The sequence below is a fragment of the Numida meleagris genome, chromosome 1 (genome assembly GCF_002078875.1).
Source record: "Numida meleagris isolate 19003 breed g44 Domestic line chromosome 1, NumMel1.0, whole genome shotgun sequence".
Lineage (NCBI taxonomy): Eukaryota > Metazoa > Chordata > Aves > Galliformes > Numididae > Numida > Numida meleagris.
In genome coordinates, this window is record NC_034409.1 from 141,338,102 (window position 1) to 141,351,626 (window position 13,525).

A 13,525-nucleotide genomic window follows, 5' to 3' on the forward strand; every position below is an offset into this window, starting at 1 on the left:
AATAGGTTTTACATTAGAAAGCAAAGAAAAGTTGAAGCTCAAAAAACAAAACCTCCCTTGGAAGTGAAGTCTGTTATTAGTTGAGATGGCAGTGGAGAAAGTTAAACAAATAATGTTTGAACTTAACTTTTCTTTTCTGGTACATGATTGTTAGTTCTTGTTGAAGAAAGTGAAGAGGAAGTTAATGAAAGTCTTCATGCCTTGCTATGATTCTGTGCATGAAGGAGCAAGGCTGAAAGTGGTAATATATTTAATAAGCACTGTATTTCTGTTTTGTATGGAACAGTACCTCCTTAACTAGTATGTTCTGAACTGCAGGTACTAGAGTGTCATGGGCTGTATAAAGTAGCTAAGGAAGGAAAAACACCAAATCGTGACAAAATATTAATTAGGCAGCAAAGTGCTTCGTACCAGGGATTATGTATTTTATAAGTGTTCTGTCCTGTTTTGCATTCTGAAGGCCATCTTAACTTTTACAGTTCATAATAATCAGATAATGGAAAACAATTTGAAGTGCTGTTTAGGTATGTGAAATATTTAATATGGTTTTAGTAACAACTACAGGAAATTCTAAATATTGCTACAGACAGTTCCCTATTAGAAGAACATTCCTTTTTCTGAAGACTGGCATTTTATAAGTTTATGAGAAGGATCCTTTCTTTCCAGTACTGTTGAGTGATAGTAAACTTTAACAGTGATGGGCAGATACAATGCTCTGCTCTGGTTGTCAGTTAGTAGTCCGAGACCACAGAAATATTTTAGGCCTGTAACTCCTGTAAAAAGCTGAAATTTTTGCTGATATCTCTAGGAAATTGATGATTGCCTGTAGAGTCTCAGTATGATGGTGAATATTTGCCTTGATCCTCAGAGACTTAAACCTTGGCGGTAGTTGCAAAGCTACATGTATATGTATTTACTGCCTTAAGACTTAAGTCATCTAAGGAGAGATGCTTAATGGTGGTATTCTTCCTCACCTACATCTTTTCTCTGCCTGTTCTGTCTCCTTCACAGCTGCATCAGAAAAAAGTTCACATTCTTTGGCTTCTAGTCAGTATCTCTACACAAGGAAATTATCATGTGATATACACATTTTCTTTTTCTGTGATTCTTTCTCCCAAAGACATATCTACACAATGTTTAATGGAAAGTAAATGAAGGTGCATTAGTTTCCAATGCTGTGGTGATGCACTCAAGTGTAGTTAGCCACTTTGCTTATATCCATTCTAAGGTTTGAGCATTAAGCATAAAGTAAATTATTATCAGGTTGCCTCTGCTGGTTTTAATTTAGTTTTCCTGTGAAATATGTTTTGATGAGTATTATGTTGAACATATTAAAAATCTTGGTCATTAAACCTAGAATTCCATATTTTACACTCATATACTAATTGTATAGTAAGCCAGAAATAAAATTTCTACTTACAAAATGGCTAGCAGGCATATATCAGCATGAAATATTAGTTCAACAGATGTGATAGGCAGTACTTCCTTTTGCAACAGTAGCACCCTCATTTTTCCATTACATTTGATAATACTTCTATTACTAGAAATGCAAGGCAACTTTTAAAAAATAATTTGCATTTGTTTTGTAGATTCTACTCAGCTTGTTTGTTGCTGTTATTCTCGACAACTTGGAGCTTGATGAAGATCTGAAGAAACTTAAACAAGTAAGAACATGTTTTTTCTCTTCTTGAAGATATTTTCAATAAAACATTCCTCTATTGGTGTTCTTATGATTTTCATTGAGTATGAAGGAAACAGGAGATGATGAAGAGAACAGCCTTATTTTCTTAGATAGTTTACTACCACACAATATAGGGTAAAAGTTAAGTGATTATGAAAAAGAGATTTAGAAAATGGTTCAAATATTCAGTGAAAGTCAATTTAGATCGACATGTAATTAAAATTATGTAAAAATCACAAGTGGTTAATATTTTTGCTTATAAACTACATACTGATAGATAAAATGTTGTTTGGCCTATTTTCATGTAGGTTTTACCATGTGACTGTTGTACTTCATTTATACTGCAGCAAGAAAAAAATGTGAAAATACAGTGTTCCTCTTTAACCAGATTAGCTGTGAGTAGGATATGAAACATCAGCACACCATGGACCTATTTCTTTAGAAGGTAAAATTTTGCAGAATGTAGCTCCTATAGGCTTTTGTAAATAAAATAAAGTTTTGATTTAGGGCAAGGCCTCACACGTTAATATGTGAGCAAACTGTAGAACTGCTGCAGAGGAGAGCACTAGCAAGAGTCAACAGACAGAAAGTGGGAAAGGAGACCGGATTGAATGTGTTAGATGAGTCCTAAAGACACTTGGCAGTTAATGTGTTTACTTGATTGTCCATATTTGGGGATTAGGATTACCTAGGAGTCATTGTCTCAGTCTTGAATCCCAAAATGATAATCACATAGAACAAATATAACTAGAAAGTTCATGTTGGCCATTCTGACCTAGTGAACAAACCACCAAAGAAGAATGTCTGTATGCTTTACATAAATACACAGGTGTGAATTTATGTATGCAAAGAGGAACCAAATCATCAGCATTTGCCTATTTCATGTATGCAACAGCAGATTGAGAGTTTAATGTGTTGGAACTGTTTTTGTAATATTTGACTTACAGCTTTCTTTCGCCTAGTTTCTGTTTTTTTCTGTGCATCTTTCAGGTGTATCAGCAATTCATGTGGAATTACGTTCTTTCACTTTTTGAAAAATAATCTCCCAGACAACTTCCACTGAACTGTTACATTGAAGCTAATGTGCCCTTGTTTTTCCATCCATGTTATTTTGCTTTTAGTTTTAAAACCGAAAGAATGCATTTATTGATTTATTATATTAGTTTTGCTCATTTTCTACAAACTTCTCATTTAAGAATGTTAAATGTCAGCTTAGTGATTGTCTGTTTCATGTATGCTCACTGAATACATGGAATGTTTCAAATTACTCTTCCTTCCCAATATTCTATTATTCAGGGCACTAAAAGGTAAAAGTATTATATAGTCACTTTATGGCCTTCTTTATAGAATTTGATCTAAAAATCTTTCTTGCTTTTGTTTCTGCAGTATTAAATATTAGTATATATTGCAAATGAAGTGAGTTAAAAGGGCATGCATTTTCTGGCACAAAGAAATATAAATACTAGATATCAGTTAATCGGCTCACGTATGTGAAAAGAGATATCATATAGTTGATTCTGGGATGGCCAGTCTTGAGTATGCAAATTGAGTAGAGCAAATCAAGTTTACTCATTTTTTCTCCTTATCAGTCTCAAGAGGTAAAATGATAGGAAGTGAAAATTACTCAGAGATACGGTAAGCAATGTCATATCATACTGATAATCTTCTGGAAAATTTTTCATAATGTCTGCATGAATTTGGAGCACAAATTGACTTTCTGAAGTGAGGAGCTTCAGATTTGAAATCCTCTGGCTTTTGTGTGAAACTTTAAAAATCTGAAGCTTTGTGTATGAAATGACAGCAGCATGACTTTGTGTTTTAGATGCACCCCTCTGAAACTAGGGAACAAAAAACAATGATGAGAGGCCACCATTTGCCATGCTCACCACTGTGATCTTGTTAGCCTGGTAGAAACCCTGTCTCTGTAACCATAGAGTATAAGTAGAACACAATCAATTAAAGGACATATATATTTTTTTTAAAGTCCACAAACTTCATACTTTTGAGACTGGCCACAGCACAACTTCATGAGTTGGGTGCTGGACCAGAGTAAAAAAGGCACCTATTGAGCAGAGCAGGCATTGTATTCACAGAATCACAGAGGTTGGACCGGACCACTGAAGATCATCTAGTCCAACTTCTAAAGCAGGTTCCCTAGAGTAGGTTACACAGGAAAGTGCCCAGGTGGATTTTTAATATCTCCAGAGAAGGAGACTCCACAATCTCTGTTGACAGCCTGTTCCAGTGCTCTGTCACCCTCACAGTAAAGAAGTTCTTCCTCTTGTTCGGATGGAACTTCCTGTGCTCCATTTTGTGCTCATTGCCCCTCTTTCTGTCACTGGGCACCACCAAAAAATGTCCACATGACTCCCAGAGTTTAGATATTTATAAGCATTGGTAAGATCCTCCCTCAGTCTTCTCCAGGCTGAACAGTCCCAGGCCTTTCAGCCTTTCCTCTTTAAGGGAGATGCTCCAGGCCTCTAATGATCTTTGTGGCCCTCTGCTGGACTCTCTCCAGAAGTTCCATGTCTTTCTTGAACTGAAGACATCAAAACTGGACACAGTATTCCAGATGTGACCTCACCAGGGCAGAGGTGGAGAGGGAAGATCACCTCCCTTGATCTGCTGCTGGCCACGCTCATTTTATTGCACCCCAAGCTAGCACTGGTCTTCTTGGCCACGGGGGCACATTGCTGACTCGTGGACAACCTGTTGTCCACCAGGACATCTAGGTCCTTTTCTCCAGAGCTCATTTCTCTGCAGAGCAGGTCAGCCCCTAACCTGTACCTGTATCACTTCTAGGCGCTTTCCCTTGTTGAACCTCATAAAGTTCCTCTCTGCCCAGCTCTCCAGCCTGCATTGGTAGTCTGTTTCCATAATCAAGCCAGTAGTTACAGAAGAGCAACTTGGCCATTGGAGATGGCAGTTCGTTTGTCTCTGCAATAATGGTATATGCATTATATACCATTATGTCATTTAAAGATGTCTAAGGTGGCTGACAGTGGTACACTTGTATTTATGCTTTTGAAATACTGATTTAAACAGTAGCCTCTCTTCAAAGACTATTACTCAGTGGTACTGAACATATTCTCTCCTGCTGTTTTACCTAAACAAATTCATATTATACAAAGTGTTGCATGGTTTAAAAATGCTTAAGGTAAAAGGAAATAAGAGATTGGTTCTTGGAGCTGAATCATTGGAAGTGATTGCACAACTGATACAGTGTCTAGAACAGAGAACGTTTCCTATGGGGTAAATGTGATGGTATCACAGTCTCAGTGCTGATAGTAGCTGTTCACTCTTATACTGAAATATCGGTTGTCTTATCTCAGAAGATAAAGCAGAACAAGTTTAATTCAATAATATTTTGATTTCTCCATTAAAAATGAACTATAAAGAGAAGGAAGATTGGGAGGTAATTGTTACATTTTAATCAAGACCATTTCTGTAAAGAAAGAGATCTGTATCACTGCACAGGATTTTTTTTGACATCTATAATTCAAAGCTGAATAGCGTTCGAAGGACTTAATCAAATCATTCAAGCTCTTAATGTAAAAGACATTGATTTGTTAAAATTGGTGAAATTGTAGTGCTTTCAAAATTATTTCCATCCTCATGTTTGCATTTTTTTCACTGCCTTTAATGACTGTAAAACTTGAGGCCCAAGGCATTTTCAAGTAATAAAGTACTGAAGGATTGTCAAGGAAGAAAGGAGAATATATTTAGACTAGAAATGGCACATAGCTGATAATCACTTTTGAGATGTATACTTGTTAATTATATCTTCATTCCTTTACATGATCTTGATAACAAAAATTACATTACTTTCTGATTATTGAGAAAGGACTAATTAGTTAATATTTGCAATGTACTCTAAAATGTAAAGTGATATATAAACACTATACTATCTAGACCAAAAAGAAATTGTAAAGTAATTCAGCTACATTGCATGAGTTATTATCCAGATGTTGTTTGACTGCTTCAAAGAAATCTTAAATGATTATGAAGCATGACTTTCCTCCACAACAGCCCCGTTAACTTTTCCTATTATATTTTCTACATATTTAGTAATTCTGTAGTGACTGCATTTCTATGAGTTTGTCTAGATAAGCAGTCTGACTCACTGTTTTTTAGTTTCTCATGCAGCCTCCTGAAATCCTTGTTTAAAGTTAATGTCACGTGTGTCACTTCCTTCATGTCATTATTAGATTTATTTATGTGATAGATTATCCACCACTGTTAGTGTGTCACCATTGTTGATTCCTGAGATCCCTTGGGAGAATTGAGTGAGCATTATCAGGTCTCATGATGTAATAGATTGACCTTGTGTCAGTTACTTTCCAAAAGCATTTCTCCTGACATTGCTCTTGGAAATTAATCTTCCATATGGTTTAGGGTCTTCTTTGACTTCCTCTGTGGTGGATACAGTTCATTTTGTTTTCTTGTTTTGCTTTATTTTTCTGAACTTTCTTGAATAATATTCTGATTCTCTTTTAAAGTCTTTGCAAATCTTACTGTTTTCTAAACGTTTTATAAGCTTACTTATTAGATTTTATTTCTTTAGAGAGTAGTCCCACAAAACTTTTCACAAGAATCTGTCATTTAATTATTCCTTCTAATTTTTTTAACAACCTTATGACTTTATGTTATTGATTTTTTTAACTTAAATTCAATATAGTAGATTGTTTCTCTGAATTTAAAAGCATTTTTGGTCACTCTTACAGAATAGGTTTTTTTTGTATTTATATGATGATCTAGATCTGGGTAACCTGCTACAGCACCTTACCACCCTCTGAAGAAAGTTTCTCACTAACATCTAATCTAAATCTCCCTTATTTTGTTTTAAACCATTCCCCTCTTGTCCTGTCACTATCTGCCCATGTAAAAAGTCGATTCCCTCCTGTTTATAAGCTTCCTTTAAGTACTTGAACACCACAATGAGATCTCCCCAGAGCCTTCTCTTCTCCAGGCTGAACAAACACAGCTCCCACAGCCTTTCTTTGTAGGAGAGGTGATCTACTGACAAGAAGTAGATACATTTGGAGAGCAGTTTTTAGGGAGCTGTTCTTTGTTCGTAGGGTGCATACAAGAAATTCTGAAGCCAATTGTGAGATATCCTCAAGCTGCCCAAGTTATATGAATCGTTCATCAGCAGCGCAGTTCGTAGCTGCTGATACACTCATATAGGTGGCACTGCCATCCACCATAAAGTGAATCCCTTCTAATGGTACACAGTTTTAGGAATATTTTCTTGTGGACTAAAAGATAAGAAACAAAACATAGAGTTAAATGATTGTTTTTCATAATAGAGGAAAGGTACAAACAGAGTTTCATGCTAATCTTGGTTAAGACCTTTGCTGTTCAGTGTTTGCAAGTTATCTAGAAAGTGGGTGAACAGTGAAGTGATAGAGTTTGCTGCTGATGAAACATAAGTAAAGGCATCCAAATTTAAAACTTGCTATGAAGTATTTGTATTTTTTGTCTGAGAAATAAAATGTCAGTTGAAATATAACATAAATAAATGCACATAGAGAAGAATCCTAACCAGATATGTAAACATAGGCTTTGAATAAGCTTTCATCAGTTCAGAAAGACTTTTTAGTCATTTTAGATATTCCCTATCATGTCTCTTCATTGCTTACTGAAAAAGAAGGCAAACTATGTTAAAAATAATTAGAGATCTTGTTAAACACAGGTTAAAATATCCTGTTTTACCATATACATCTATCATGAGTCCATGTGTTGAGTATTGCATTCAAATGAGTTTATCTTCTTTTCTTAAAAAAAAGATACACTAAACTGAGAAAAGGTACATAAAAGGATAATGAGGATGATCTTCAGCTTGAAAATGAGATGACATAGGAGGAGATTAAGACAAAGTTACATGAATCACAAAAGGTGTGAGAAGTTGAATAGGGGAGCACTATTTTACTTCTTCCACCATAAGAAAATGAGAGGGCATTCAAATTGGGAGAAAAAAAAAAAAAAAGTACTTTGTTTTGATTTTGAGACAAAATAATGGAATCAAATCCTATAAGGGCTGGTGGTTTAGATGTAGGTTTAAGCCCCTGAGGTTGTCCAAGCTGGGAGAATGCACAGGAAGTATAATTGCTTTGTATTTGATCTGTTCTTATTTCCTGGACATTTTTTGCTTGTCCTTGTTAGAGTCTCGACGCTGGTGAGATGGACGTTTGATCCAACCCAGTGCAATCATTTTTATACTCCTGTAATTTTCCATAATCTGAATGGGATTTCAGAAGCAATTTGCAAGTAGCACAATGAGGAACCATTTAACTGTGATGTATTTCCACATGGGAAAGAGCAAGTCTCTCAAGCATCTCTGAGTATAAGCAGTGGCCTAACTTCCTTGGGTCTCTGCACACCTAAAACATGAATACAGATAGGATTCGTTACTAAAAATATTTTCTCAATACATGTGTTACTACCTAGCAATAGAAATTTTTGGACGAATCAACAAGAGCATAAAGTAAGAACATTTTTCTTCCTATTTAATGAAATTTTCACTCTCACCAGTGAAGTTACTTGCCAGATGTACATGCTACTTTCCCTCTCTTTTGGTTCCACACAGTGAAATACAAACAAGATTATTTTCCCCCGAATCCATATCAAAGCAGCATATGCAAGAGTTGTGTGTATATCTATCTATTTATAGTGTATATACTTTTAAAAATCTGTTTAAAAATACACAGTCTCTGTGCTTCTAGAAAAAGCAGATGTTTACCATGTTCATTTTCTCATTTATTTAAACTCATTTTTAACTCTTTGATATTGAAAACAAATATATTCATAAAATTTGGAGATAAAGATAGCTTCTTTGCTTGATTTGTCTTTAGTGATAGATTCTTGTTTTGACGTTGTTTTTTTTTTTATAACAGTTAGTGTCTGAACAATAAAATTTGATATCAGTGGTTTAGGATTTTAAAACACTTATAAGCTTTCCAAAATGACGCAGTTTAAGGAAATCAGTAGTCTTGACAGAACATGCATAGTTAAAGCCAAAAAGGAAACTGTTAGGTGCCATGTTTGACAAGAAGTAACAATTGTAGCAGAATAAAGTTAATTGGGAGCTGGGTGCCATCAAGTATCCATTCTGTCATGGAATCTAATTCCATGGTACTTGTTTTTTTAGTGGTGGTAGTAGTGATGGAGGTATGGGAGGGTACTGGTGCTGGGATCCACTGCCACTCAACTGTCAAGGGATATGGCAGAGCAAGGTAGAGACATCTTTGAAAATTATGAGGGGAAAAAAGCACATTTGGTTTTGGGTGTTAACTTGGTCTTAAAATGTACCTTGTATTTTCCTTTTTTTCTTTTTTCTTTTTTCTTTTTTTTTTTTGTCTGGTTTTGTTATTAGGGAAACAGCATTTAGCACTGATTTTTTGTTTGTTTTTCATTGAGCAGTTGCTTTTGTTTCTTCCCTTCTCAGTACTAAGATTAAAAGATTAAAAAAATCCCCAATTTATAATGAAAATTTTGGCCTTCTACTGTGTAAAGGGAGTAGCTAGTGTTTTCTGAGCATCATACAAATTTCTGGAACCAGAATTCTATGTATGAGTAGGATACTGCTCACCTTTCATGCAAGAGTGCTTAAAGAAAATTTTGGTTAATGTCAGTCAAGACAGAGTAAGATAGTCTCTGAAGAAACTTTGCTGAGTCCTTCTAAATTTGTCTCTAATGTAGAATTAACTCAAACAAAAGGTTCGAATCAGAAATTCATATTAGGTAGAATTAAGTGTTTTTTTCAGTGTTACAGAACTCTGATCATTGTAATATCTTGTTGATTTTAAGAGAATCACAGATACTTAGTTGCTTGTAGAGTTGGAATTCTTATTAAACTGAAGCAATACTCCCATGCCAGACAATTCTAACTTAGATTTCCTGTGGATAGATTTTCACTTCTGTGATTGCTATAGTTTTCAGTTTTTATTTCTCAGAAAACTGGAGAGGAGAAGAAGCACGATTTGTACCTTCAGTCTTAAGTTCATATGCAATCAGTTGTTGATTATACAATTATTGTTTTGATGCAATTATAAATATTTCCAGTGTCTGTGCTTTTCATATCTAAATTAGAGAAATTATATACATGCTGTTAATCCAATTGAAAGACATCTCCAAAGAATACTTTGTGTACTTTAAGAGATGCAGTTATTTCTGAGAAAGAAGTAACTGTGTCTTGGAAGGAAATGTAGACCCTATTCATTTGAAAAGCCAAAGGCATCCACGAAGAAAAGGACAGGACGGTCTGTGTGAGGACAGACATTGACCATTTTTCATGGAAATATGTCAGCGATGTGGTACTCAGGGGTTTCAATGTTTCCCCCTAAGTTTTTGTGGTTATATTTGCTCTTGAAAGACAAACATACAAATAATTGCTTCTTCAGAGAATAAAGCTTTAACTGCACCACCGATGATGTTTAGGATATCCATCTTATACTCTTTGCAGTGATATCTTGAGTGGTGTTGCTACATCAATACCAAGATTCTGGGAATTTTTTTTGTTTTATTACTCGTGGTGCTTCAATCTTCTTGTTGACACTAATAAACACTGTTGTCCTTGTGGTTCCCACTTTCTCACCTGTTTCTTTTTCTTTCATATCTAGATGCAATAAGTGCAGTCTTGTTTACATTAAATTATACACTCCTTTCTGCCTGTATTCACTTCTCTCCATTTGTTGTCAAAGGAATTTATCCATCCTCCCATCTCTGAAAATTTTCAAAACAATTATCTCTTTATTAGCAGAGCCTCTATAAATTCAGAAGTGTAGTACTGATCTTCTTGAAACATTTTAAGGTTTCTCTCCTTTCTGAATTTGGTTGTTGCTCTGGGAATGATCACTGCTCTCCTTTGGACCAAACTTCCTACTATCAATTGATTATCAGTATTTCTGTGTCCAAAGCATATACTTATTCCTGAAGTTTGTGATGTTTGAGAAAGCTTTCACACAAAATATGGAATTCATGCTGGCAAGGAGAAAAAAAGAGCTGTACACTCATGTTTTCCAGAGCTAAATACAGAAGTCTGTTCTTTAACCTGATCTTTCATTTGTGTTGTTTTTATTTTCTCTTTCACATGTAGCATGTTTCTACTTTCAGTGCTAGGAAAGGCTTCAAGTTTTACCTCATTTTTAGGCTTTGGTTATTTTTATTCTTCTGTTGATGTCAGATGAATGGGAAAAAAAAGGCAAGGGTTTTCCCACTGTCCTCCCGAGTATACACACGTTTACAGAGGCAGCTAATCTGTCTATTTAAGCCTTTCCAGTTTTCATTTGATTTTTTAATTGTTTCTAGATACTGAGATACAGAACTTGGTTTCCATATGCTTTTGCCCTCCAGATACTCATCATGTCTATGTAAAACAGTTCTAACAACTGAAACACCACATTGATTTTCCAGCTAGTGAAAATACATTCTGGTTTTATAGCATCTGCTAGACACTCCTGCTGCTGGAATTTCATATGATTGTCTACAGAACAAATGAAGAAAGCAACCTGAACTCAGCACCATGCTTATTTTCCTTTAACTTTTCACTCTGAACTTATAAAAAATAAATATTTTTTCTTTGATCTTTGCTTATGTTTTGATAAAAAAATTAATAATTAAAACTCTATGAAAACTTTACAGAGGCTAGGGCTAACAAAGTGATTTATTCAACAGAGTTTGTCATAAAGAGAAGAAAAATCACAATCTGACTGTCTGTCAGACTGAAGCCTGCGTGGTCCGGTATGATAAGTGAGGCTGAGAAGTTCTTCCTAGGCCTGATTACAGGATGAAAAGGAAGTCCACGTTGTCCAATGTAAAAGATAATTGAAACTATAAAGAAGTTGAAAGCTTTCCTTAAAGTGGATTTGGGAACTGTGAAAATGTAGCTGCATACTATAAGAGAAGTCTAGAAGCAATGATTTTCCTCTCTATTAGGAGGAAAGCACATAAACCAACCATGGCTCCACAGGTTGGTTTTTCCACCTGTAGAACTCTGCTTTCCCACAGAACATATTCAAAGGTCAGATAGCCAGTATTCAGTGAATTGCTTGCCACACTATAATGCATAATGGCTTATTAAAAGCAAAATAATTTCTTTTTTGGAGGGAATAATTTATTTGAAAGCAAACCGTTTTAGGAGTGTTCTGATGGTTTGGGAAAGTCCTTGATTCTCCCTTTCTCCTTATCTTGAATACCAAAGCATACACAATTCAGGTTTCAGAACAAGGGGGTTACATCACTATCTGCAACACAAACCATCTGTTATTTGTTATTTAATGTGCAAGAATCTGCATCATTCTGAAACCAGAAACATCTGAAAACAGAACATCTGCTACAGTGAAGTGTTAAACATTTGGCAGTTTTAACAGTGTTGACCAAAAAAAAAAAAATTGTATTTAATGGGCTATAATTTCAGAATGCTCCTTGTGTTAAGTGTTTGCCTTAGGCCTTTGGATCTGGATAGTCATATGGATGACAGAAGAGAAAAATACCGTGCATTTATTTAGTCAATCCAAATCATAGGTGAGTTCCTGGTGCATATCAAGTAATTTTGGAAGCATGAAAAGATGTAGATGATCTTGGAGAAAACATGTTACTCGCAGTAGCTGCAAGTAATTTTAAAATCTTGCCAGAGCTTCTCTAGGAACCAAAACTGTTAATGCTGTCTGTCATTTTTAATCTTTGAATTGTGATATCAATAGGTAACACAAAAAGCTTCTCAAAAAAGATTTTGCAGCGTCAACTCTTGTCTTTTTACCACATCACTGAAAGGTATCATAGGCTTAAATTAAGGTCATTCAAGAAGCAAAGGACACCAGATTTTTGTGGGATGTATAGGATGAATTCCCATGCAGATAAAATAGAACTTCCAGAACTCGATTGTTCTGGACCATCATTGTCCTCTTCCTCTTTTTCTTCTTCTCATTTAAGAATTTGGTGAATCTCTCCCAGAATTCTTACAGTATGTTTCTAATTTAAATGATGAGAAGAAACGTATTTTTTGGTTCCGTTCTAGGAGAATAGACTTTTCTACTTCATTTACTAAAGCCGTAGCTTATATAGCAGTACATAGTTATACAGGAGTTGTAATAAATTATTACCAGAAGATTTTCTCGTTGAGTGCCTTAATGTGATCTTCATTTATATTTCGCACCACATATAGTTTCCTTTCTTACAAAACGAGTTTGTCTTGAAAATCTGAGGTGGTAGTCTGTAATACAGTTAAGTATTCATTAAAAAAAATGTCAATTATCAGAGGAAAATTGCTAAAAGTTGTACTTTTTTTGAGATGGTGAGAGTTTCAGCAGACATATTTTATCCGCGCTTAAGGTGGTGCAGAAAATGCATATTCTTATGCACTGCCATGGGGATTTTGCTGGCTCTCTTTAAGCTCCTAGGAACATGGCAGTTTGGGCTGAGCATGAACTAGTAGTAGGAGAAAGGTATAGGGACCTCCACGGAATTGCCATTGCTTTCTGATTTTCAACGTATAACAATGGGATGTTCTTTATCCTGTTTAGAGTGACTTTGAAAAGGAATAAGATATACTCCTGTTCTGTACAATACTGTTGTCTCAAACCTCCTTTATTGTATGAGTGTATATGTGCACAGACACACAAAAACATCTGCTATAATTTTTTCTCTTAAGAACCAGACTAGCTAAAAATGAGTTATATCCACCACTGCAAAATCCAAAAGCTGACTTACTGGTGCAAGTGAATTTGGCAGGAGCTTCAGTAGAACCAAGTTATATTAAGCTAAAGTGAACTGCAGTACAGGGTAGAAAATGATCATCTCCACTCAGTATTACTTCATGTTGAAATCAAATCTGTTACATCGACT

The 13,525-nt window shown here is 35.2% G+C and overlaps 1 protein-coding gene across 10 annotated transcripts in view; it reads left to right on the top strand.

Moving 5' to 3' along the window:
- NALCN (sodium leak channel, non-selective) overlaps nucleotides 1–13,525 on the top strand; it is a 219,176-nt gene that overhangs the window by 139,584 nt on the left and 66,067 nt on the right. For all 10 annotated transcript variants that reach the window (XR_002444045.1, XR_002444050.1, XM_021415912.1 and 7 more), the window contains one exon: nucleotides 1,590–1,664. Coding sequence is in view for 8 of the 10 variants with exons in the window: in XM_021415912.1 (XP_021271587.1) it covers nucleotides 1,590–1,664 (75 nt within the window). In the remaining 2 variants the exon portion in view is untranslated. The remainder of the gene's footprint in view (nucleotides 1–1,589; nucleotides 1,665–13,525) is intronic.